The sequence below is a fragment of the Balaenoptera ricei genome, chromosome 15, assembly GCF_028023285.1.
Source record: "Balaenoptera ricei isolate mBalRic1 chromosome 15, mBalRic1.hap2, whole genome shotgun sequence".
In the NCBI taxonomy this organism is placed as follows: Eukaryota; Metazoa; Chordata; class Mammalia; order Artiodactyla; family Balaenopteridae; genus Balaenoptera; species Balaenoptera ricei.
In genome coordinates this window covers 15,964,902-15,991,759 of record NC_082653.1, presented here as the reverse complement: position 1 = coordinate 15,991,759, position 26,858 = coordinate 15,964,902, and the positions used below count along the sequence as shown (strand labels likewise).

The window sequence follows — 26,858 nt, the reverse complement described above, 5'->3', positions numbered from 1 at the left end:
AGCAAAACAAACAACAAAAACTGATTAAAAAAAATAGGCAAAGGACCTGAATAGACATTCCTCAAAAGACATACAAATGGCCAACAGGCCCATGAAATGGTGCCTGACATCACTAATCACCAAGGAAATGCAAATCAAAAGCGGCTTAAGCCTTCAGGAAGCTGGTCCTCTTCTGTCTTGAGAGACAGGAGCCGCCTGGGCAGTGGTGTGGGAGACGTTCCTCGTCCGGGGGAGAGGCAGCATGTGTGCCAGAGCATCTGCTGACCCAGGCCAAGGATGGGGGCAGTCGATGCCTTCCAGGCAGAGCCCCAAAGCTTCCAGAAAGCAGCCACCAGCCTTGGCATACATCTTCCTTCCCCAGGACTCCTCATTCCTGTCCTGCCACTTACCCAGCCAAAGGCCTCCACCGGCCTCACACATCTTCCTCACTGGTCCTCCAACAACCCATCCTCCAGACCGTTCCTCAGGTCCAGCCCTCTGGACAATATCACAGCCTTTCTCTCCCAAGGCCCAGTCCACACTTCCTCCTCCAGGCAGCCTTCCCTGACTCCCCCAGCCCCCTCTACGTCTTCCCCCTCCTGAGCTCTGGCAGCACTGACTGCCAAGGCCCCATTCTCGCCTGCCTTGGGAAACTCTGCCTCGTGCCAGGAAGCTCAAGGCGACATCAGGATGAGAATCTGGGCTTCACCCCTTGTCAACTGTGTGGTCCTGGGCAAGTTCCTTCACTTTCCTGAGCCTTCATTTCCTCCTCTGCAAATGAGGAGTCTGTCTAGCTTACAGGACTGTGGACAGCTACAAAGAGAATAGTTCTGTGAACTGTACACACATTATATCCTTCTATATCTAAGATATTCTGCTATCAAAAAATGGAATGAAAAGTAACATAAAAACAGCAGTGCCTGGCTATCAATAAAGGTAGCAATTGTCCTCCTAGTAAGAGGGGGCTTGCTGAGGACAGTGCTGTGTCCATTCCAAACCCCAGCCCTAGGAGGCAGAGAGGGTCATAAGCCCCATTGTCTAGATAAGGGAACTGAGGCCCAGAGGGGGCAAATTTGCCCAGCATCGAAGTTATTTCTTGAAAGAATCTGATACTAGGATCTATGTTCTTAACCCCCACATTCTGTCACTTTTCTATAGAAGTTGAAGGAGTTTCAGCCCATCATACCCATTTTCCAGAAGGAAAAACCGAGGCCCAAAAGCATGGAGAGATTCGCAGGAGTGCACACAATGGTGAGAGGCAGAGCGGGGTTGTACAGCGCCTTCTCCCGCCGCACAGGCTGAGGTGTGCAGGCAGCTCGACGTGGGCACAGGGACCGACGCTGCCCAGGGCCCGGCGGGGGGCGTGGGAAGACTTACGCGATGGCGGGCATGTAGTAGTCGAACTTGGCCAGGAAGCCCGGGAGGCTTAGCGGCTTGTCCATGCCGATGATGTCCTGCAGCTCCTCTGGTGTGTTGGCAGGGAGAGCGATGCCCCGCTTCCTGGGGACAAAACAATGAGGGTGATGGACAACCCTGGGCAGGACCTTACCAACTCCTTGCGGGGGGCGGAGGTACATCTGACCCCTCTCATTGGACAGATGGGAAAACTGAGGCCCAAGGCATATAGAACCAGGACCTAAATCCTTCTAGGATCTTCTGTCTCCAAGGCCATGACCAGCCAGCAAATCTCAAGGGGGACAACTGGGGTTAAAGTCCATTTAAAGTGCACATGAACACATACACCCCCCCTGGTGCCTGGGGACAGGGAAGGTGCCAGGGCAAGCCCTTGGTAGAGCCGGCTGGTCGTGTGCCAGGTCAGGGGTTATCAGGGGCAGGAACTGCAGCACACAATGCCCGGGACAGGAGCAGGCGCCAGACTTCCCTCCGCCACCCTCCACCTGGCCAGCACATCAGAGAGGCTGGCCTGGCCCATTGTGCTGGGAGAGGGAAGCCAGCCCCGCCATCTACCCTGACCACAGCCTCCCACACACGGCTGGACCATGGCAACCACTCGGTAAGGGCTGGCTGAGAACAGCCCTTCTGGTCGAGGGCCTCCTCCTCTCCAGTGGCATCTCCACCTCCCCGCAGCCAGGACCAGCAGGGTGCAAGGCTGGGCTGGCTTCCCCGCTTCTCAAGCTCCAGCCCCCTCTGCTCCTCCTGGCTCTGCCCCAACTCACGGGTCACCCCTGGCCTCAGTTTTCCCACTTTTAAGATAAAAGGGACAGGCCAAGGACACCAGACATTCAAGAAATGCTTCTACCATGAGGGACAAAAGACCAAAGGCACTCTACAGAAACAGAAATGCAGAGAACAGAAAACTTAAAAACCCAAAATGAATAGCCTCAAAGAGAGGAGACGATGTTACATCCTTGAAACAAGGGCATCCCTTTTTAAAAAGAGGACATTCAGAAAGTAAGAAAGAGCTCTTGGAGATTTGGAAGAATATGGCAGCGCCCATCAGGATGTAATAAAAGGAATGGAAAATAAAGTTGAGAAAATCCTCCAGCAGGTAGAACAAAAGACAAGATAAAAAATAGGAGCAAATGATTAAGAGAATTAGGTGATTAAACCAGGAGGTTCGGCCTCCAGTTATGCACAAAGCAAGAACAGAAGATAGAAGGGAGGACATTGCCAAAGAAATGGAAATTCGACCCAAGTGCTGAAGTCCTTTAATAGCTTCTGTTATTAAAATGTTAAAATGTTTCCCTACATAAATACCTGTTCCCTAAACCTCCTAAATATGCCCTCTTCCCCTTCTGCATGACCCCAGGACCTATGAGTGACCAGTGGGTGTCACCAGGGGGTCACCCTGTTGCCCAGTTTGCCAGTCAGACTCCCATCCCTGCAAGACGTCCCCAGGGAAGATGAAGCCCCGGGTGCAGTCCTAGCACCGAGGTCAGGTGCTCAGCGCCCTTGGGCCTTCCCCTGCTGGTCAGTCTGCCCCAAGGTCACCCTCATGAGGCCATCCCCAGTCACCGTAGCCTCTGCAGAGCCCGTACCAGTTGTTAGATGCTATATTTTGGATATCTTTCTGGGAGCTGGTGGGTGGAAGGCAGAGGAGGTGAGGCTAAGGCTCCGACCCCCATATTCCCAGACACAATGGCCACATTTGCCCCAGGCCCCCTGGACCGATCCAGAGATCCAGAGCTTTCAGTCCTCTCCCTCCGCACATCAGCATCTGAGGGCCCACGATGTGCGGGGCACTGGATAGATAGCCGTGACCAAGGCAGACCTGTGTGTCTGATCGTCCCCTTTCCTCTCCCCCCAAACCCCTCCCCCTCCCAGGCTCCACATTTCCTAATACGGCTCCTCCATCCATCCAGCTGCCTGAACCAGAGACAGGGGGCTCCCCCAGACTCCATCTCCCTTACCCATCAAGAGCCGGTCCCCAAGTCCTAATTATTTCTTCTTAAATATTTCTCCAACTAGTCTCTTCTCCAGCTTCTCTCCTCAACAGCCACCCAAGAGAGATCTTTTTACCCCACAGATAGAGTGGCCTGGGAAGGCCTTTCGGAGGAGGTGACCTTTAAGCAGAAGAGTGAGACTGTCCTTTTCCCCTGAGGGAGCAGGAGGAGAGATCCAGGCAGGCAGGGTCAGAGCCCTGCTGAGAGCCCCAGGCAGAAGCACTGAGGGAATTCCAGGGCAGGGAGGCTACAGTTCAGAGCAGGGTCAGTGGTAGATGAGCCACCTGCCAAATGGGGGCTTCGTAGGAGCTGGGACCTTATCCTGAAAGCACCGGGAAGCCACTGAAGGATTCTAAGCAGGGGAGTGACATGAAAAGATGTACTTTTTAAAGAGCTCCTCCTGGCTGTGGTGTGGGGAACAGACAGAGGGAAACCAGGGCAGAAGCCAGAGCTGCCACAGTGGTCCCCTAGGAGACGATCCAGCACCTCACATGGGACTGGGCCTCCGGAAACTACTCAGACTGAGCTGTAAAGATCCTGTCTGGGACCCAAGGTTGAGGCAGGAAGGAGTTGTTCCTAGGTCCCCTGCTACCCACAGCCACTAACCACAGCCAAGGCTCCCTCCACCCAGGGCCAAGCTCAGTTCTTAGATGGCCCTGCTTCCCCAGTCAGCCATGGCCATGCCCCGGGTGCTACTCAGTTCTCTGCCCTCCACGGTGGGTGATACACTGAGAGCCCCGTAAGAAGGATGAACACGGGCTTTGGAGTTCAAAGTCCATCCTCCTCCTGTAGGTACCAGATCACCCTGGGCAGGAGCTGTCCCCTTGAGGACCGCCATATCCTTGTCAGTAAAACACAGATGGTACTTTGTTTTCAAGGTACAGGGAGGAAAAAATGAGACTATTTGTGTGTCCAGGGAAAGATGGCAGACTCTGAAGCCCAATGGCCTGGGTTTAAATCCCAGCTCTTATTTAAAGGCTGTGTGGGACTCCCCTAGTGGCGCAATGGCTGAGAATCCGCCTGCCAATGCAGGGGACACGGGTTTGATCCCTGGTCCGGGAAGATCCCACATGCCGTGGAGCAACTAAGCCCGTGCGCCACAACTACTGAGCCTGCGCTCTAGAGCCCACGTGCCACAACTACTGAGCCCACGTGCCTAGAGCCCGTGCTCCGCAACAAGAGAAACCACCTCGATGAGAAGCCTGTGCACCGCAACAAAGAGTTGCCCCAGCTCGACGCAACTAGAGAAAGCCCGCGCGCAGCAACGAAGACCCAAGGCAGCCAAAAATAAATAAATAAAATTTAAAATTAAAAAAAAAAAAAAAAAGGCTGTGTGACCTTGAGCAAATTACCCAAACTCTCTGTTTACGAGATCTGGCACGTTTGAGAAGCATCTGGCATGCACTAAGCAAGGAGAAGTGGAAGAGGTCAGAGAGGTTAACACAGGCTTTGTAGGACTTCAAGGAACGTGTGCAGGCTTTGGCTTTGACCCTGAGCAAGGCGGGAGGGTTTGAGCAAGGAAGTGATCTGATCACTCTATGTTTTAAGATGATTGTTCTGACTACAGTACTGTGGGGACAGTAGATGGGGGAGGCCAGGGTGGGCACCTGGAGACTGGTCAGGAGGCCACTGCAATAGTCCAATGGCTCAGACCAGGGAGGAGACAGTGGCCAGATTCAGAATGTGCTTTGGAGAAGAGCTGGCAGGGTCAGGAAGGAGATTGAGAAAGAAGTTAAAGCCCCGGAGAGAAGATGGAATAAGAAGAAACAGGTGAGGGAATTCCCTGGTGGTCCAGTGGTTAGGACTCTGTGCTCTCACTGCCGAGGGCCGGGGTTTGATCCCTGGTCGGGGAACTAGGGTCCCACAAGCTGCGCGGCACAGCCAAAAAACAAAAAGAAGAAGAAAAAGAAACAGGTGAGAACACAGTCAACTGAGGCCCAAGTCACAGAGGCAGAAAAGAGGCTACTGGATTTGGCCAGGGTGAGGGAGGGGTCACAGGCCAGATGCTCCCCTCCTTCCCCCTCTCAGGCCCAGCTCACTCACAGCTGGGAGTCCTCCAGCGTGTTCTGTCCATATCCCAGTCTGACCAGCTCCCCGGTCCCCCTGCCTGCTGACCTCAAGATCAAACTCCAGCTGGATCAAACCCGCACCCACCTCTCTAGGGCCCACAGAGGTGCCTAGACAGTTCCCGAGATGCCAAGTGGATGTGGGAAACAGAAAATCCGACCAGTTGCCCCACAAGGGCTGCTCCTTTTCCTCCTCCCTCTACCCGGCCCTGGACAGTCTCACCTTCTTGCTCCGCTAATGAGCGCTATGTGACCCTTTAATGAGCACCCGCGATTAGATCCCATCTTGGTGCCCGGTTAACCCACCCTAATGGCCTCATTAAGGTCCCTGCATCAATAACTGGCACTTGACATGGGCAAAGGACAGGCAGAGATAATCCAAGGGGCTTAACCCCAGTTAGTCAGAGCCATAGGTTCCAATTAATAATGTTATCGTTAAGTGACATTTATGGAGCATTTAGTGTGCTCGCCCTCAACTAAGTGTTTTTTGTGCAATACTTTACCTAAACCTCCAGCTGGCAGGGGCAATGGTCAGGGGCACGGACCCAGGGTCACACCTGTGTTTACGAGACAACTTACTTCCCCTATCCTGGCTCAGGATAACCCTCAGGGAACCCTATCGAGTTCCCTCGTCGATAAGACAGGGTCAATAATATACCTATCTCACAAGTTGTCACCGGATTCCAGTAAGTCAATCCAGGTGCAACATTTAAAGCAGTGCTTGCCGTGCAGTAAAGGCTAATAACTTACATGATAAGTTAAATAAAAATTAAATCAACAGCAGCTTCCTAGGGCAGAAAAATGTGCAACAAGATGGAGAAGCGTGTTCTTGCCAGAACCCTCTCAGGGAATTGGAAGAGACACTTTTAAGTGTCGGGGCAAACGCCCAAGGATCACCAGTTCTCTCCTAAGGAGTGGGTGTCTGGATAAGTGTCTGGCTTATGAAACAGAGGGTTCAAATTTGGATCCAGAGCTGAACTGCTCAAAGCAGTGAGGAGAAGCAGAGTCCTCCCACCTCCAAACAAAATGAGCACAGCACAAACCCATGAGGAACAGGGAGAGGTAGGTGGTGGGAGGGACCCCATCTCCCAGGTCAGCTCTGGAGGAAGGTCCTGTTCTTACTTTCAACCTACAGAGGCTGAGGCCACAGCAAAGAAACAGTGTGTCCAGATTTGAATCCAGATCCACGGGCCCTTGAAGTCCTTGCTTTTAAGTGCTAGACCCCAGAGAGGGGATATCATGAGCCCTTGAAATGTGGGGAGGGAGGGCGGACCTCCCTCACTGGGGGTGCTGGGGACCCTTCGGCCCACCAGCATCCACGAGAGCAGAGGCAGGAGGTACGTTCTCCTTTGGAAGATGCAGAGATTTGGGCCCAGAGGTGGGGCACCACTTCTCCGCGGCTCCCAGCAGGTTACCATCGTGAGTAGGAAAATCTTGGAGGGTCAGATGGCCCAGGGTCAACTCTTGACTCTACTTGTTCTGTGGCCTTGGGCAACTGCCTTCACTTCCCTGAGCCTGCTCTCTTCTCAGTGACAGGGGGATGGCAATGCTCTCCTCCTCCAAGTGTGGAGGGATTAAATTTGCTGACTCAGGAGAGGGCTCAGCCCAGCCCAGCACTGGCAGATGCTCAGCAAATGGAAGCAGCATTCTACGAGGGCGCACCACCTGCCACAGGCTCTCGGCTGAGTCAAATAAACAGTGACTGGTTGAGCCCTGGGAACTGCCTCCACTCGTGTGTGTGTGTCTTTTGGTGTCTCTCTGTGTCCGTGTCTATAAAGTGGGATGAGCTTCCCCTGGCTCACCTGGCAACAGGAAGATAAAAGTCAGAGGCACAGAAGGCAGAAGACTTGGGCTATGGGTCTCTGTGCCCCACAGACCACCTTTTTCTAGGCTGGGGGCTGGCTTGATTCCACAGGGATACAGGAAGAAGCAGCAACCCTGGAATTCTCCAGAGGCGTCTGGGTCAAACTTCCTAGGGAAGAAGGCCTCTTATCTGTGGACTTACCTGCCATAATATAAGATGGTTTCAGGCTTGATGGCTCCATCCAGATGGACGTGCAGTTCTACCTGCAAGGGCACAGAGGAAAAGGAGAGAAAAACAAACACCCATGAATGCCTGAAGGACCTTACAGAGGGTCAGTGTTAACATTAACTGTGACAACCATTAGTCACCACATACTGGACACTTACCACATACACTTCACTAAACTGTTTACACGCATTATCCTGTTTAATCCTTGTCTGTGGGGTGGGTTTAATTATCATCTCTGCCTCTTTCACAGTGGAGAACACTGAGGTTCAGAGAGGTTAAATAACTTGTCCAAGACCACACAGCTCTAAGTGATGGAAACAGGAACCCAACCCAGTGCCTTTGTTCTTAACCACAGCTGTTAAGTGGCAGAACCGGAATTCCAACCCAAGCCCAATTCTGAAGCTGGTGCTCTTTAACACGAGGCCAGCCATGGGCCCGGAGGAGCGACAGAGCCTCAGCCATCATGCAGGCAGATCCCGCTCTCAGCCAACTCACCAAACAAGATCCAACTCTAACAAAAAGGATTGGCCCAGACCTTCTGGACTAGTGAATACCTACAACATATTTCAAAAATCAGTCTCCATTTTCAAAAGCATGTGTTACTGAAAATGAAACACTGCTTATCAGGAATCAATATTTGATGATAAGATCCTTCCAGGACTCTAGAAAGGGCACCAGATACTTGGCCATCTTGGTGATCCTCTCCTACATGCTCAGCCCCATGGACAATACTCCATACACAAGGCCAAGAGTTTAAGGACAAGGACTTTGGGGAGAGCTCATCAGGCTGGACTCCCAGCTCTGCCTCCTCTCTGGCTGTGTGATCTTAGACAAGACACTTGATCTCTCTGAGCCTCAGTTTCCTCAACTGAAAACAGCAGCAAAGATTGCCTCCCTGTCCAAGAGTTTAAGGATTTAAAAAGACAGTGTATAATGATGAAAAGTCTGAAAGAGAAATTAAGGAAACACTCCCATTTACCATTGCAACAAAAAGAATAAAATACCTAGGAATAAACCTACCTAAGGAGGCAAAAGACCTGTATGCAGAAAACTATAAGACACTAATGAAAGAAATTAAAGATGATACAAACAGATGGAGAGATATACCATGTTCTTAGATTGGAAGAATCAACATTGTGAAAATGACTATACTACCCAAAGCAATCTACAGATTCAGTGCAATCCCTATCAAACTACCAATGGCATTTTCCACAGAACTAGAACAAAAAATTTCACAATTTGTATGGAAACACAAAAGACCCCGAATAGCCAAAGCAATCTTGAGAAAGAAAAACGGAGCTGGAGGAATCAGGCTCCCTGACTTCAGACTCTACTACAAAGCTACAGTAATCAAGACAGTATGGTACTGGCACAAAAACAGAAATATAGATCAATGGAACAGGATAGAAAGCCCAGAGATAAACCCACGCACATATGGCCACCTTATCTTTGATAAAGGAGGCAAGAATATACAGTGGAGAAAAGACAGCCTCTTCAATAAGTGGTGCTGGGAAAACTGGACAGCTACATGTAAAAGAATGAAATTAGAACACTCCCTAACACTATACACAAAAGTAAACTCAAAATGGATTAAAGACCTAAATGTAAGGCCAGACACTATCAAACTCTTAGAGGAAAACATAGGCAGAACACTCTATGACATAAATCACAGCAAGATCCTTTTTGACCCAGCTCCTAGAGAAATGGAAATAAAAACAAAAATAAACAAATGGGACCTAATGAAACTTAAAAGCTTTTGCACAGCAAAGGAAACCATAAACAAGATGAAAAGACAACCCCCAGAATGGGAGAAAATATTTGCAAATGAAGCAACTGACAAAGGATTAATCTCCAAAATATACAAATAGCTCATGCAGCTCAATATCAAGAAAAGAAGACAGCAACAGTCAGCTCTACCCACCACCAGAGCCTCCCATCAAGCCTCTTAGATAGCCTCAACCACCAGAGGGCAGACAACAGAAGCAAGAAAAACTATAATCCTGCAGCCTGTGGACCAAAAACCACAGTTACAGAAAGATAGAGAAGATGAAAAGGCAGAGGGCTATGTACCAGATGAAGGAACAAGAAAAATCCCCAGAAAAACAACTAAATGAAGTGGAGATAGGCAACCTTCCAGAAAAAGAATTCAGAATAATGATAGTGAAGATGATCCAGGACCTCGGAATAAGAATGGAGGCAAAGATTGAGAAGATGCAAGAAATGATTAACAAAGACCTAGAAGAATTAAAGAACAAACAAACAGAGATGACCAATACAATAACTGAAATGAAAACTACACTAGAAGGAATCAATAGCAGAATAACTGAGGCAGAAGAACGGATAAGTGACCTGGAAGACAGAATGATGGAATTCACTGCTGTGGAACAGACTAAAGAAAAAAGAATGAAAAGAAATGAAGACAGCCTAAGAGACCTCTGGGACAACATTAAACGCAACAACATTCGCATTATAGGGGTCCCAGAAGGAGAAGAGAGAGAGAAAGGACCAGAGAAAATATTTGAAGAGATTATAGTCGAAAACTTCCCTAACATGGGAAAGGAAATAGCCACCCAAGTCCAGGAAGCGCAGAGAGTCCCATACAGGATAAACCCAAGGAGAAACACGCTGAGACACATAGTAATCAAAGTGGCAAAAATTAAAGACAAAGAAAAATTATTGAAAGCAGCAAGGGAAAAATGACAAATAACATACAAGGGAACTCCCATAAGGTTAACAGCTGATTTCTCAGCAGAAACTCTGCAAGCCAGAAGGGAGTGGCATGATATACTTAAAGTGATGAAAGGGAAGAACCTACAACCAAGATTACTCTACCCGGCAAGGATCTCATTTAGATTTGATGGAGAAATCAAAAGCTTTACAGACAAGCAAAAGCTAAGAGAATTCAGCACCACCAAACCAGCTCTACAACAAATGCTAAAGGAACTTCTCTAAGTGGGAAACACAAGAGAAGAAAAGGACCTACAAAAACAAACCCAAAACAATTAAGAAAATGGTCATAGGAACATATATATCGATTATTACCTTAAACGTGAATGGATTAAATGCCCCAACCAAAAGACATAGACTGGCTGAATGGATACAAAAACAAGACCCATATATATGCTGTCTACAAGAGACCCACTTTAGACCTAGGGACACATACAGACTGAAAGTGAGGGGATGGAAAAAGATATTCCATGCAAATGGAAATCAAAAGAAAGCTGGAGTAGCTATACTCATATCAGATAAAATAGACTTTAAAATAAAGAATGTTACAAGAGACAAGGAAGGACACTACATAATGATCCAGGGATCAATCCAAGAAGAAGATATAACAATTATAAATATATATGCACCCAACATAGGAGCACCTCAATACATAAGGCAACTGCTAACAGCTATAAAAGAGGAAATCGACAGTAACACAATAATAGTGGGGGACTTTAACACCTCACTTACACCAATGGACAGATCATCCAAAATGAAAATAAATAAGGAAACAGAAGCTTTAAATGACACAATAGACCAGATAGATTTAATTGATATATATCGGACATTCCATACAAAAACAGCAGATTACACGTTCTTCTCAAGTGCGCACGGAACATTCTCCAAGATAGATCACATCTTGGGTCACAAATCAAGCCTCAGTAAATTTAAGAAAATTGAAATCATATCAAGCATCTTTTCTGACCACAACGCTATGAGATTAGAAATGAATTACAGGGAAAAAAACGTAAAAAGGACAAACACATGGAGGCTAAACAATACGTTACTAAATAACCAAGAGATCACTGAAGAAATCAAAGAGGAAATCAAAAAATACCTAGAGACAAATGACAATGAAAACACAACGACCCAAAACCTATGGGATGCAGCAAAAGCAGTTCTAAGAGGGAAGTTTATAGCTATACAAGCCTACCTAAAGAAACAAGAAAAAGCTCAAGTAAACAATCTAACCTTACACTTAAAGAAACTAGAGAAAGAAGAACAAACAAAACCCAAAGTTAGCAGAAGGAAAGAAATCATAAAGATCAGAGCAGAAATAAATGAAATAGAAACAAAGAAAACAATAGCAAAGATCAATAAAACTAAAAGTTGGTTCTTTGAGAAGATAAACAAAATTGATAAGCCATTAGCCAGACTCATCAAGAAAAAGAGGGAGAGGACTCAAATCAATAAAATCAGAAATGAAAAAGGAGAAGTTACAACAGACACTGCAGAAATACAAAGCATCCTAAGAGACTACTACAAGCAACTTTATGCCAATAAAATGGACAACCTGGAAGAAATGGACAAATTCTTAGAAAGGTATAACCTTCCAAGACTGAACCAGGAAGAAATAGAAAATATGAACAGACCAATCACAAGTAATGAAATTGAAACTGTGATTAAAAATCTTCCAACAAACAAAAGTCCAGGACCAGATGGCTTCACAGGTGAATTCTATCAAACATTTAGAGAAGAGCTAACACCCATCCTTCTCAAACTCTTCCAAAAAATTGCAGAGGAAGGAACACTCCCAAACTCATTCTATGAGGCCACCATCACCCTGATACCAAAACCAGACAAAGACACTACAAAAAAAGAAAATTACAGACCAATATCACTCATGAATATAGATGCAAAAATCCTCAACAAAATACTAGCAAACAGAATCCAACAACACATTAAAAGGATCATACACCACGATCAAGTGGGATTTATCCCAGGGATGCAAGGATTCTTCAATATACGCAAATCAATCAATGTGATACACCATATTAACAAATTGAAGAATAAAAACCATATGATCATCTCAATAGATGCAGAAAAAGCTTTTGACAAAATTCAACACCCATTTCTGATAAAAACTCTCCAGAAAGTGGGCATAGAGGGAACCTACCTCAACATAATAAAGGCCATATATGACAAACCCACAGCAAACGTCATTCTCAATGGTGAAAAACTGAAAGCATTTCCTCTAAGATCAGGAACGAGACAAGGATGTCCACTCTCACCACTATTATTCAACATAGTTTTGGAAGTCCTAGCCACGGCAATCAGAGAAGAAAAAGAAATAAAAGGAATACAAATTGGAAAAGAAGAAGTAAAACTGTCACTGTTTGCGGATGACATGATACTATACATAGAGAATCCTAAAACTGCCACCAGAAAACTGCTAGAGCTAATTAATGAATATGGTAAAGTTGCAGGATACAAAATTAATGCACAGAAATCTCTTGCATTCCTATACACTAATGATGAAAAATCTGAAAGAGAAATTATGGAAACACTCCCATTTACCATTGCAACAAAAAGAATAAAATACCTAGGAATAAACCTACCTAGGGAGACAAAAGACCTGTATGCAGAAAACTATAAGACACTGATGAAAGAAATTAAAGATGATACCAACAGATGGAGAGATATACCATGTTCTTGGATTGGAAGAATCAACATTGTGAAAATGAGTATACTACCCAAAGCAATCTACAGATTCAATGCAATCCCTATCAAATTACCAATGGCATTTTTTACAGAGCTAGAACAAATCATCTTAAAATTTGTATGGAGACACAAAAGACCCCGAATAGGCAAAGCAGTCTTGAGGCAAAAAAATGGAGCTGGAGGAATCAGACTCCCTGACTTCAGACTATACTACAAAGCTACAGTAATCAAGACAATATGGTACTGGCACAAAAACAGAAACATAGATCAATGGAACAAGATAGAAAGCCCAGACATTAACCCACGCACCTATGGTCAACTAATCTATGACAAAGGAGGCAAAGATATACAATGGAGAAAAGACAGTCTCTTCAATAAGTGGTGCTGGGAAAACTGGACAGTTACATGTAAAAGAATGAAATTAGAATACTCCCTAACACCATACACAAAAATAAACTCAAAATGGATTAGAGACCTAAATATAAGACTGGACACTATAAAACTCTTAGAGGAAAACATAGGAAGAACACTCTTTGACATAAATCACAGCAAGATCTTTTTTGATCCACCTCCTAGAGTAATGGAAATAAAAACAAAAATAAACAAGTGGGACCTAATGAAACTTCAAAGCTTTTGTACAGCAAAGGAAACCATAAACAAGACGAAAAGACAACCCTCAGAATGGGAGAAAATATTTGCAAATGAATCAACGGACAAAGGATTAATCTCCAAAATATATAAACAGCTCATTCAGCTCAATATCAAAGAAACAAACACCCCAATCCAAAAATGGGCAGAAGACCTAAATAGACATTTCTCCAAAGAAGACATACAGATGGCCACAAAGCACATGAAGGGATGCTCAACATCACTAATTATTGGAGAAATGCAAATCAAAACTACAATGAGGTATCACCTCACTCCTGTTGGAATGGGCATCATCAGAAAATCTACAGACAACAAATGCTGGAGAGGGTGTGGTGAAAAGGGAGCCCTCTTGCACTGTTGGTGGGAGTGTGAATTGATACAGCCACTATGGAGAACAATATGGAGGTTCCTTAAAAAACTAAAAATGGAATTACCATGTGACCCAGCAATCCCACTGCTGGGCATATACCCAGGGAAAACCGTAATTCAAAAAGACACATGCACCCGAATGTTCATTGCAGCACTATTTACAATAGCCAGGTCATGGAAGCAACCTAAATGCCCATCAACAGACGAATGGATAAAGAAGATGTGGTACATATATACAATGGAATATTACTCAGCCATAAAAAGGAACGAAATTGAGTCATTTGTTGAGACGTGGATGGATCTAGAGACTGTCATACAGAGTGAAGTAAGTCAGAAAGAGAAAAACAAATATCGTATATTAATGCATGTATGCGGAACCTAGAAAAATGGTACAGATGAGCCAGTTTGCAGGGCAGAAGTTGAGACACAGATGTAGAGAATGGACATATGGACACCAAGGGGGGAAAACTGCGGTGGGGTGGGGATGGTGGGGTGCTGAATTGGGCGATTGGGATTGACATGTATACACTGATGTGTATAGAACTGATGCCTAATAAGAACCTGCAGTATAAAAAAACAAACAAAACAACTAATACTAAACTTTCATTGGGTTATTTGTATGGAAATATGTTAATATAAATGTTTCAGACATTACATGAAATTTCTAAAAATCTTATATTTGTATTTGTATGGAAATATGTATGGAAATATGTTAATATAAATGTTTCAGACATTACATGAAATTTCTAAAAATCATATTTGTATTTGTATGGAAATATGTATGGAAATATGTTAATATAAATGTTTCAGACATTACATGAAATTTCTAAAAATCTTATATTTGTACTTGTATGGAAAGGTATAATGTTATAAGTAATAATCCTAGTTATTACTTTAAAATGTATATCTCAGAAATAACTAATTTTCTTGTCAACTGCATTATTATGAACTGTCATCAAATCTTTAACCGTGGTCATTTTTAAGTCTTTTGTCATTTACAGACAGTTCTGGGTGTACTCTGATGATTTTGCAAATATGTTCCTATAAAAGGGTTTCATCTTCAAGAAATACATGGAAAAGACTCTGACAAGTACAGGTTTCTGGTAACGGACTGTACTGCTGAACTGAATGAATAAGCATTTTCAGAACTCTAATGAAAAACTGATGAACTCATAAAAGTGCTAACAAAAGATCAAGATGAAAAAAAAAATTAATTACATGGGACTGAGTGAACTGATGAGGATGAGTATAATTTTTGTGACTTTCTGTCTGAATTTAAAAAAAAAAAAAAAATTCCACAAGGACTCAGAGGCAAAGAATATACAAATCAATTTTCACTGCAAAGTAAAGGAGCTGTTACAGTGGAGGATTACTGGACTGAATGTCAATACTATGACATAGTATGAGTGTGTTTCATGTTTGGTAATTGCAATCATTGTTGCTTTTGTTGTGGTCATCCATGTACAATGCTTGGTGTCAGTCGATTTACCTCTTGTAAAAATAAAATACAGTGTGTGTGTGTGTGTGTGAAAAAAAATAAATAAATAAATAAAAAAATAAAAAACAAAAAAAAAAAAAGAAAAAAAAAAAAAAAAGAAAAAAAAAAAAAAAGAAAAGAAACAACCCAATCCAAAAATGGGCAGAAGACCTAAACAGACATTTCTCCAAGGAAGATATATAGATTGCCAACAAACACATGAAAGGATGCTCAACATCACTAATCATTAGAGAAATGCAAATCAAAAATACAATGAGGTATCACCTCACACTGGTCAGAATGGCCATCATCAAAAAATCTACAAACAATAAATGCTGGAGAGGGTGTGGAGAAAAGGAACCCTCTTGCACTGTTGGTAGGAATGTAAATTGATACAGCCACTATGGAGAACAGTATGGAGGTTCCTTAAAAAACTAAAAATAGAACTATCATATGACCCAGCAATCCCACTACTGGGCATATACCCTGAGAAAACCATAATTCAAAAAGAGTCATGTACCACAATGTTCATTGCAGCACTATTTACGATAGCCAGGACATGGAAGCAACCTAAGTGTCCATCGACAGATGAATGGATAAAGAAGATGTGGCACATATATACAATGGAATATTACTCAGCCATAAAAAGAAATGAAATTGAGTTATTTGTAGTGAGGTGGATGGATCTAGAGTCTGTCATACAGAGTGAAATAAGTCAGAAAGAGAAAACCAAGTACCATATGCTAACACATATATATGGAATCTAAAAAAAGGTTCTGAAGAACCTAGAAGCAGGACAGGAATAAAGACACAGACGTAGAGAATGCACTTGAGGACACGGGGACGGGGAAGGGTAAGCTGGGGCGAAGTGAGAGAGTGGCATGGACATATATACACTACCAAATGTAAAATAGATAGCTAGCGGGAAGCAGCTGCATGGCACAGGGAGGTCAGCTCGGTGCTTTGCGACCACCTAGAGGGGTGGGATAGGGAGGGTGGGAGGGAGACGCAAGAGGGAGGGGATATGGGGATGTATGTATGTATACAGCTGATTCACTTTGTTATACAGCAGAAACTAACACAACGTTGTAAAGCAATTATACTCAAATAAAGATGTTAAAAAAGAAAAAGAAAAAGACAGTGTAGGTGGGCGAGTTCGGCCCACAGGAAGACAGCCTCTGCCTCTCAGCCAGGGCCCTTTCCGCAGGCTGTTAAGAGAAGCACAGCAGGTGCTGGGAAACAGTGGGAAAGCAACTGCCGTCTCCCTGTTCCAGGTCATGGAAGAAACTTTTTCCCAGCCAGGGAGAGAGCCAGAAAAAGTTTAATTAACATCTCTACCAGGGTGGGGCCTTCTCTGGAACTCGGGAGCCTGGACAAGAAAGTGGCCGCCCTGGCTGGAAACGGAGTAGCCAGGGAGCCAATGACCCAAGGGCATCCTGGAAGCACCCACATGAGCTACCTCCTGTGGGGGAAATCCGGCCGGGGGCCCCTGGGAGGCCAGCAGACACAGGGCCGCCAAGCCCCCCTATCAGCAGGACATCCAAGTAATCAAATCTCTCCGGAAGTCACTCAGCAGCAAAGGACCAACTCTGTCACAGAGTTGACAAACTCTTGAGGGAGTTGTTGGATTCCCTGATGAAACGAATTCAATGCCCACTCAGCCAAAAGTTTACTGGGTTCTCAGAAAGTGCTCTGCATTGGAAACATGGAAGCTTCCAGCGCAGGGAGCTGCCAACCAGCTGTTTGACCTTGGACAGGTGACCTCACCTTTCCGCGCCTCTGTTTTCTTATCTTTAACCTTCACAGGGCTGTGGCGAGGATTCAGCCAGAGAGACGGGGCAGTGCTGTGGTTAGAGCTGCAATTCCAGCTCCTCCACTCACTCCCTGGGTGACCTGGAGAAACTTACTTCGTTTTCAGCATCTCGGCGCTCTCATCTGTCCAGTGGGGAGGATGACACGCCTTCCTCCCAGGGCTTCGTGAGACTTAACCACGTGAATGCACGTAGCGTGCTTAGACCAGGACTTGGCACGTAGCAACAGTATTTAGCGTGATAAGCATAACTAAGAATCCCTCATTCACCAAATAGTTGAGGCCCTGCTGGGTGCACTGGGGATGGAGAGATAAACTAAAGTGACAGAGTCCTGCTCCCGTGAGCAAGGGAGAGAGACATTAAGTAAATGTCACGTTGGTAAATGTACAATCACAAGCCAAGACGACTCCTGGGAGGCACAAACATTGACCTACCAAAGAGGTAACACACAAAAGAACTCGCCCAGCTAGAGGGCCAACGATGGCTTCCCAGAGAAAGCAGCGCTTAAGCTAATAGCTGAAGGATGAAGAGGAACCAAGTAGGCAAAGGCAGGGGTGAGCAGGAAGGCTGGAAGAGCATCTAGGCAGAGGGAACAGCATGTGCGAAGGCCATGCAGTGGGAGAGGATGTGGTGTTCGAGAGGAACTGAAATGGGTTCAGAGAGGGGAGCGGTTGTGGAGCTGGAGAGGCTGCAGGGGCACAAGGAGCACTGGGTTCTAACCTGAGAGCAACGGAGAAGCCATGACAGGGTTTGAAGCTGAAAAGGACAAAGCATAGCAAGACCAGTTAGAAGTGGTCTTGTGAAGTTTATGAGCGATGACGGTGCCTTGGACCAGGGTGGCAAGGCAGATACGGCAAAGCAGGTGGACAGCAAGCCAGGTCAAGGATGATGCTTCGGGTCTGAAGCCTGGGTGGGTAGCGATTCCCACGCTCTGAGACAGAGAGCCCAGGAAGAGGACCAAGTGCTGAGGGGGGGAGGACGGGTGGGGCACAGGGAGAGAAGTACGGTTAGTGTGATCTTACTTAGGTGAAGTCGGGACATCTCTGAGACCTCCAAATGCACATGGACGGACCCAGTGGCTGTGCAGGTCTGGAGCTCTCAGAGAGATCCAGGCTGGAAATGTGAGTAGGAATATAGATGACTGGGGCTGTGATTTTGAATGAGCTCACCCATGAAGGGAACGTTGAGGAAAGAGCATGGGACGAAGTCTGGACAAGCGCCAGCACCCAGTGGCTTATAGAAGAGGGTGAGCCTGGAGAAGAGCTGCCAGAGATGGAAGGGAAACCAGGAGTGTGTGGTGTGCAGAAGGCAAAAGGCGATCAGACTTCAAGAGGGAGGAGTCACCCCCTCACCAGGGTCAGTGCAGAGGGCTGAACGGTAGTCCCCCAAAAGATGTCCACATCCTAATCCCCAGAACATATACTTCCACAGAGGGCTAAAGATGGGATTACAAATCTTGAGAGGAGGAGTTTTTCCTGGATTTATCTGGATGGGCCCTACACCCAGTCCTCTTTCTCCTTATAAGGGAGGCAGAGAGTTTTGAGAGACACACACAAGAGGAAGCAGCCCTGGGACCACAGCAGCAGATGAGAGTGACGTGGCCACAAGCCAACGGACACCTGCAGCCACCAGAAGCCGGAAGAGGCAACAAATGGTTACTGAGAAGGTAGGAGGGGGGGTCCCTCTGAGAAGAAAATAGAGGAGGAATCAGCCAGGGGGAAGGAACAGGAAGGAGAGCGAACAGGCAGAGGGACATGCAGACGCTAAGTGTCGGAATCAGGTGGTGAGAGATGAGGCCAGAGAGAAAGTTAGGGGGGTGGAGGGCAGGGAGATCTCACAGGTCACAGTAAAGGGCGATCCCCTGAAGGGTTCTGCATGGGGAAGTCACCTTTTAAAAGCTTTCTCTGGCTGCTGTGTGGAAAGCAGGCTGAAGAGAAGTCAGAACAGAGGACAGAGAGCTGACACAGTGGTCCAGGTGGGAGATGAGCCACCACTGGGAAGACTTGCTGCAGCACCAGCGGCAGCACATGCTCAGGGAGCCTGAGCTGAGCAGTGTGAGGGAAGGAGCCCTCAGAGATCCCATGGGCTGCGCGAGACTAGAGTGCCCCAGGGGGAGGGAAAGCAGAGCCTGCCACTTGCCCACCGTGCCCTACAGGTCCCAGCCCTCCTCAGGGCCTCCTGGGAAGCTGCCCAGACACGTTTCAGGGGAGGAACAGAGGCCAGGAGCTGCCTCCACAGGCGGTCCAAGCTCAGGCAGGCCTCCCACTGAACTTTCTGGAAAACTGAGACTACCCATGGAGAAATCTGCCAGCTTAGAGATGGATGCGGACCCTACTCTGTTGGACCCATTCAGGGAAAAGAAACGGCAGCAGTGGCCTCCAACTTACTGAATATCTCCTACGTTCTGGACCGTCTACATGCATCATCTTATTTCATTCTTACAACCAGTGAGGTGGGGACCTTCACTCCCATTTTACACATGAGGAAACTGAGGCTCAGAAAAGTATCCAAGGACACAGAGGCAGTGATGCAGTTAGGATTTGTACCCGTTTGAATCTTGAGCTCCTGCTCTACTTTCTCAGCAGGCCTAGCCTCAGACGTAAATAATCCAGCCATAATAGCTGTTTACTGTTATCAGACCCTTTATTTCACTTGGTCTTCACCCCTAGGCAAGGGACACCCTAGCTCCATGTTGCAGATGGGGAATTGGACTTGCCAAGCTGAGCTCCGAGGAATTCCGTGACCTGCCCAAGGTTACCCAGACTGACAGTGGCAGAGCTGGGTTAGAAGGCAAGTCCCTCCACCTCTAACCCAAGTCCACGACCTCCCTGGCGCTTGCACCAGACCTACACCCGGCCTCCTGACCACTCAGGAGGAGAATCTCAGCACCCCCCTCCCCTGCATTCGCTCTCCATGGGCCTGACTCACAGCAAGCGTCGGACAGAACTGCAGGAAATCCTCCAGGTCTAAACAGGAAGCATCCCCAGTCGCCAAAAAAATATTTACTAAGCCCCCTTCAGGTGCCAGGCTCTGTGGGGAGGTGGGGAAACATGCCGAGTCCTCGCTCTCAGGAGATGCCTGGCAGGCAGGTACGGCCCAGGGAGGCATATGCGCTCACCAAGGTCACGCAAGGTGTCAGTGGCGGAGCCAGGACGGGGACCCAGGGTCGTGGGCTCCAGGACCAGACACTCCCACGTCTGACTCCCGCTCACCACTGGAGGGGCTGTCTACCTTCAAGGCACACCTGAATCACACTACTTCTCCCCAGACCCCCTGCAAACACACCCATTTTGTTTTCATCCCACTGATTTTTTCAGTTTACTTACTTACCATGCCCCTGTCCCCAACTCTTAATTTCTTTAAAGCGGGGGCTTTGTGCTATCATGCTGTGCCCTCAGGGCCTAGGACAGTGCCCCGCCTAGCAAGAAGTGCTCAGTAGGTGTTGAATGACTAAGTGATTGTTTTCTTCTCTCCCTGTCCCATGTCAGCAGTGCTGTGTCCTCTCCCTGCAGCAAGGAAGGGCTGACCTACCCCCTTGGGCCTGGCAGAGAACCCAGATGGGGCAGAGTAGCCAGTTGCTTGACCAGCCGCCAGAACCCGGGCACTGCAGTTAGAACCTGGATGAGCCACAGGTGCCCACTTCCCTTCTTAGCCCTGCTCTTGGCATGGAGCTGGGCAGAACCAGAGGTCAGTGCCCTCATGCCACCACAGCCTCTCAGCTGACTTTTGGGGTGAAGCCAGGAGACAGAGCAGCTCCAGGTCTGACACTGTTTCAGTCACGCCTCCTCCAGGCAAGTCCTCTGGGCTCAGCCGCATCTGGGCTCCTATAGCTCCTAGGTACAGAGCAGAAGGGGCCTAGCAGGCCCTCAGTGCCTCCTGCTGACTCAGGGCCCAACCAAGCCCTCTGCTGCCTCTGTGAGCTTCCCCAGGGGCTTCACAGAGGGCAAGGTGTGTCCTCAGCCAGGGGGACATCCTGCTGAACAGCAGCCTAGGAACTTCGCACAGTTACCCCCATTTTATAAGCGAGAAGTCTGAGGCTCAGAGAGTTTAAGGAACTTGCCCTAGGGCACAGTCTAATGAGTGCCACACCGGGAAGCTGTTTGACTCTAAAGCGGGAGGTCATAACCACCACGGCACACTCTGTTCATCCTGCATATCGGTGCTGAGTCAGCACAGGTAAAATCTAAACACGATTAATAACCACGACAAGGCTGATCAATAGCAGCTGGCATTGGCCTGCCCCCTGACCCAGGCCTGCACTTGGCATTTTATGTAGGGTGGATACAAATATGATTCCCGTTTTACAGATGGGGAAACTGAGGCACAGAGAAGCCACTCACTCAAGACCCCCAGAGACTGTCTCTTCCCCCACGTTGCCGCTCTGGAGCCTCAGAACGCTAAGGAGTGTGGGTGAGCCTGGTCCCAACACTCTGGGTAAATGTAGACTGGAACCCCACCTTGGCCGCCCTGGCTTACTCTTCTCCCCTGTCCAAAACCAGGCCACAGTCCTACCCTTCCCTGGCCCAGGGGGCACCCCCTAGGACAACAGGGCAGACGGACAAGCTTCTTCCAGCTCACAGGGCCCCTTCCCACCCAGGCCAAGCCCACCCTGAGGTCAGATGTGGAATCAGGAGGCTGTCTGGCCTGTCCTGGCTCAGTGTGGACCACAGACACTGCACTTCCCTTCTCTGGTCCTTGCTTCTTCCTCTGTCAAACAAAAGGCTTCAGTGAAACCCAATCTCACTCTTCCTCTCCCTCCCAACTGCCACAGGCGTTGTAACAGATAAGGCAAGCTCTTCCCAGCCAGGGGCATTTTTCTTTTAACAGGTGGCTCCGGTAACAGAAAAGCACCAAAAGCCCAAAGCAGTGCTAACACAGTGGACTTTGTGGCTGGAAGACAAGAGGAGAGAGAGAAGGAGGGAGAGAGAGAGGGAGAGAGAGGTGGGGGAGGGAGAGAGTGGGGGGAGAGAGTGGGGGGAGAGAGTGGGGGGAGAGAGAGAAAGAGAGAGAGAGAAAGAGAAAGAGAGAGAGAGAAAGAGAGAGAGAGAGGGAGAGAGAGAGAGGGAGAGAGAAAGAGAGGGAGAGAGAAAGAGAGGGAGAGAGAAAGAGAGGGAGAGACAGAGAAAGAGAGGGAGAGACAGAGAAAGAGAGAGGGAGACAGAGAAAGAGAGAGGGAGACAGAGAAAGAGAGAGGGAGACAGAGAAAGAGAGAGGGAGACAGAGAAAGAGAGGGAGACAGAGAAAGAGAGAGGGAGACAGAGAAAGAGAGGGAGAGAGAAAGAGGGGGGGAGGGGGGGGAGGGAGAGAGAAAGAGAGAGAGGGAGAAAGGGGGGAGGGAGAGAGAGAGGGGGAGGGAGAAAGAGAGAGGGGGAGGGAGAAAGAGAGAAGGGGGAGGGAGAAAGAGAGAGGGGGAGGGAGAAAGAGAGAGGGGGGTGGGAGAGAAACAGGGGGAGGGAGAGAGAGAGGGGGAGGGAGAGAGAGAGGGGGAGGGAGAGAGAGGCGGAGGGAGAGAGAGAGGCAGAGGGAGAGAGAGAGGGGGAGGGAGAGAGAGAGGGAGAGGAAGAGAGAGAGAGAGGCGGAGGGAGAGAGAGAGAGAGAGAGGAAGAGATGCAGGTGGAGAGAGGCCACTGCAGCCCCCACCGGGGCCCCCAGGGAGGAAATGCACACCCGAGGGCCTGCTGCGCCAGCCACGTGCTTCACAAGCCCTAACCAGCATCCATTTCCCCCAAGAACACTGTGACCTTGGCTTTGTCAGCCCATTTTACAGAGAAGGAAGCTGGGGCTCAGGGAATTGTCCACCTGAGCCCTTGTAGCTGATGAGTGGTGAGGCAAGGATCCAAGCTCAGTCTATCCGAATCCCACAGCCACCCTGATTTACAAAGTGGGGTGTAAATCAGCAAAGCAGTCAACAGCACCTGCTTCAGTCTTAGGTAGGTCTGGGTTCAAGTCTAACTCTGCTGCTTTCTGGCTGTGTGACTTTGACAAGTTCCTTCCCCTCTCTGAGCCTCAGTTTCCTTATATGTATATGAAGATAATAGTAGGACTTTAAAGGGCTGTTTTGAGCATTAAATGAGTTACTATATGCAAAGCAGTTAGAACAGTGCCTGAAACGGAGTAAACATTCAAATATGAGAAAGAAAAGTATGTTGGACATATAGCCTCAATTCTCTGCATTAGGAAGGGACTGGGCTGTTCCAGCCTGGACCAGCTCGCTCTCTAGCTTACAGCTTCAAGGCTGTCAGATTTTGTGTAGCCTTGGACAAGCCACTTCAACTTTCAGGCCTTAATTTCATCATCTGTAAATGGGGACGAAAACATCCGCCTTGTTGAGTTGTCCAGAGGACTCTGTGAGATAAATCACTGAAGGTGCCTGGTACCCACGAACACTCAAATGGCAGCATTGTTAATGTTATTATAATGACAGGCATGTGATCAGTGTTGCTCTCCACGACACTGAACTCCTGAGGGCTATGGGATTTTCCAGCCTTGCCTCGTGTGGAAACAGACTGATAAGGGCCACCCCTCCACCCCGCTTTGTACCTCCTCCAGTGCCCACCCAGCAGGTGTTCAGGAAGCTACTTGTTGGAACAACATAATCAGAGCAGGTAGGCAGCCGCCTAGGATTTTGCTACTCAAAGTGTGGTCCACGGCCCAGCAGCATTAGCATCTCCTGGGAGCTTGTTAGGAGCACAGCATCTCAGGCCCCATCCCAGATCTCTTGATTCAGAGTCTGAACGTTGACAAACGTCAGGTGATGTGACTATACATTAAAGTTTGGAAAACACTGCCTTGCTCTGCCTTCTCAAAGTTGGCCAGTCCTGAGCCTCACCTGGTGGTAGGTATGAGAAGCCAAAGAGCCCAGCAGAGGCTCCTGTCCCAGAGAGGCCCACACCTGGGGCACTGGCACCGCCACCCCCGAAGGCTTCTGCAGAGGCATTTCAGGAAAGCTGGCTAGGGCATGGGATTTTCGAAGCCAGCCCACCCTGGGCTCAAACCCCAGCTTGGCCACATCCTAGCTGTGTGATCGTAGGCCTAGTTAATCTGTGCCTCTCTGATCATCTATAAAATGCGATGACACCAGCTACCTCCCAGAGTCATTGCTAGGATCAAATGAATTAATGAAGGTTAATGTATTCAGAATGGTGCCTGGCACAGAGCAATAATTCAACTCAATAAGCTCTAGCTGTTAATACTACTGGTTCTCATTACTAGCTACTCCACCCATGGGAAGGCAGGGAACTGGCTCTGGTCACAGGGGCTCTGAGATTCACACTCCTGGCTTCGCTGGCCAGCTCAGGCACGTTCCCTCCTCACAATAATATAAAATGTATGACATCTCACGTACATAGTAGGTGACACTCTACCTTCCCAAAAAGCATTGCCTTTTAACCTTTGGACACCCCCATGGCAGGTGGAGCCCATTTCCCAGGTGTAGAAACTGAGGCCCAGAGAGGGGAAATGACCTGCCAGCTTGAAGCAGAGAGGATTGGGAGAGGCCAAAAAGATGGGCATGATAATAATAGTCCCTCCCTCATAGGCCTGTTGTAAAAGTGTTGCAAAGATCGAGTTGGTGCATATAGCAAGTTCTACAGAAGGGTTGCCTATTATTTCTCTCCATAACCCCTATTTCACTCCCAGTCAAGGAGTGTCTACTGCCTTGGGATTCATATCAGGGTAAGGTGATCCCCCAGCCCAAGGGCAGAGGGAATCCCAAAGCATTAAAGAAAGGAAAAAAGGGGATTCCCTGGCCATCCAGTGGTTTGGTCTCCATGCTTTCACTAAGATCCGCACGGTGTGGCCAGGGTGAAAAAAAAAGCCTTCAAAGGAAAGAAGAACTAATGATGGGGCATGGGGCATCCAGACGAGCTGTGAAGGAGGCATGGGGGATGCAGGAGCTCAGCCCCAGTGCCTGCAACGTCTGGCAGGGAGTAGCGAGCATTTGCCCTCTGGTAGGGGCATCAGAAGTGGGGGCCAGGCCTCACCTCCTCAGAGTCCTCCCTCACCTTCCCCACCTCCCCAAGGATTCTCACCAATGCTTTTCCGATGATATCGGCCGTCATCACTCACACCTGTTTCTCAGAGGTAAATTGAAGCTGATTGCAGCTCACTCCTTCCCCTAACCCACCCCCAGCAGTCTCAACCCTACTAGCTGATTCACCCTGCTGAACAGACTCCTGGACCCCTGCCTTCCTTGGACTGAATCTCAGTGCTCCAAAGCCCACCAAGTGGGCCCAGACCCTCCCTGAACCCACCATTCCCAAGACGCCACAGCTGGTGGGAGGAGGGACAAGGGGTTTATCCCTTGGGGCTAGTGGCCGTGGCTTGGCCCCAAGTGAACCCTACCGGGGCCCAAGGCCTAAGGCCCACCCAGCCCCTCTAGTGTGTAAAGAGGGGTGCCCTGCTCCCCTCCCTCCTGTCTGGCATGGCCCACTGCTCTCACAGGCACACGCACAAACCTAGGCTCCTTGGCACTCAAAAACCGTCATGGTGTTGGAGTATAAAGCTGTTTCCATTCACCCAGCACTCAGTATGTGTTGTCCACAACACTGGGTGCCTATGAGTGTAGAAACCGGGCCCCATTTTACAGCTGAGGTTCAGAGAGCTTAAGCCACCTGCCTAGGCTGCTCAGCGCCGGCAATGCTAGGACGCCCATCTGACAGATAGTGAAACTGAGACCCAGATGGGCCAAATCAGAGGCAGAAGCAAAACTTGGAAGCCAGCCAGCGGTGCCTCCCGATTCAGGACTCTTCCTGTCTCTTTGCCTCTCATTAAACGGCCTGGAGGCGGGCGAGGGCCTGAGCTGAGGGAAGAAAGCGCCTGCAGGGGCCCCGTATGCTCCGCGGCCGTGGAGGCCCCTAAGCCCTCCAGCCAGACAAGGACCCGGACGCCGAACCCCGGACCCCGAGCCTCCGCCCGCGCTCACTTTGGGCTTGTCGAAAGCTGGCGTCTGGGCCATGGTGCCAAGCGTGCACCCCGGCGCTGCTCCCTCCGCCGAAGATCGGTGGTCCCCGCTGGGTCGATGGCCGGTCCGCTTTCCCGGGGGCCTGCAGTGACCGCGGCCCGCCAAGCTCTTCTTAATGGGGCCCGGCTCCACCCCGCCTGCCCCGGGCCCCGCCCCCGCCCCCGCCCCCTTGCCGGAGCCCCCGCCCCGCCCAGCAGACCCGCGCAGCGCATTTCCTGGAACTCCTGCAGGGCGGCGGGGACGTACCCGAGCCACCTCGGGGCCGCGGCCCGCCCCCAATCGCTTGACCAGGACGCCGGGTTGGAGCCACCTGTGGGCTCAGGCTGCAGCCGCCTGGCCGGGCTCTGCCTCCTGCCCGGTCCCTCCGGCACGGTCACGCTACTGCCTGGGCGCCTGCAGTGTGCCAGGCCCGAGCTGGAAGCTGGGAACCGGTGCGCTTCACAAACCTCGTGGGGGTCTCACTCTACCGGGCGAGACACGCGCTCATCGCAGAATCACACAACGTAAATGTATAATCAGGAAGCTTTAATGGGGGCCAGCCGTGGCCTGCAGGTGGGGGAAGGCTTCTCTGAGGACACGGAGTTTACCAGGTGAAGGGGGTCGGGGTGGGTGCAGGTGGAGTGGAAGAGGGCAGCCGAGATGGAGAGGGCATTCTATGTGCGAGACCCCAGGGAGCTGGG

At 48.7% G+C, this 26,858-nt stretch overlaps 1 protein-coding gene across 2 annotated transcripts in view; it reads right to left on the bottom strand.

The window, feature by feature from the left end:
- Window positions 1-26,305, bottom strand: part of ADA (adenosine deaminase) — a 33,509-nt gene extending 7,204 nt beyond the window's left edge. For both annotated transcript variants that reach the window (XM_059896291.1, XM_059896292.1), the window contains exons 1-3: window positions 26,140-26,305; window positions 7,455-7,516; window positions 1,357-1,479 (exon numbers count right to left, since the gene is read on the bottom strand). In XM_059896291.1, coding sequence (XP_059752274.1) covers window positions 1,357-1,479; window positions 7,455-7,516; window positions 26,140-26,172 — 218 coding nt within the window. In that variant the 5' untranslated portion in view covers window positions 26,173-26,305. The remainder of the gene's footprint in view (window positions 1-1,356; window positions 1,480-7,454; window positions 7,517-26,139) is intronic.
- Between the last annotated feature and the right edge of the window lie 553 nt (window positions 26,306-26,858).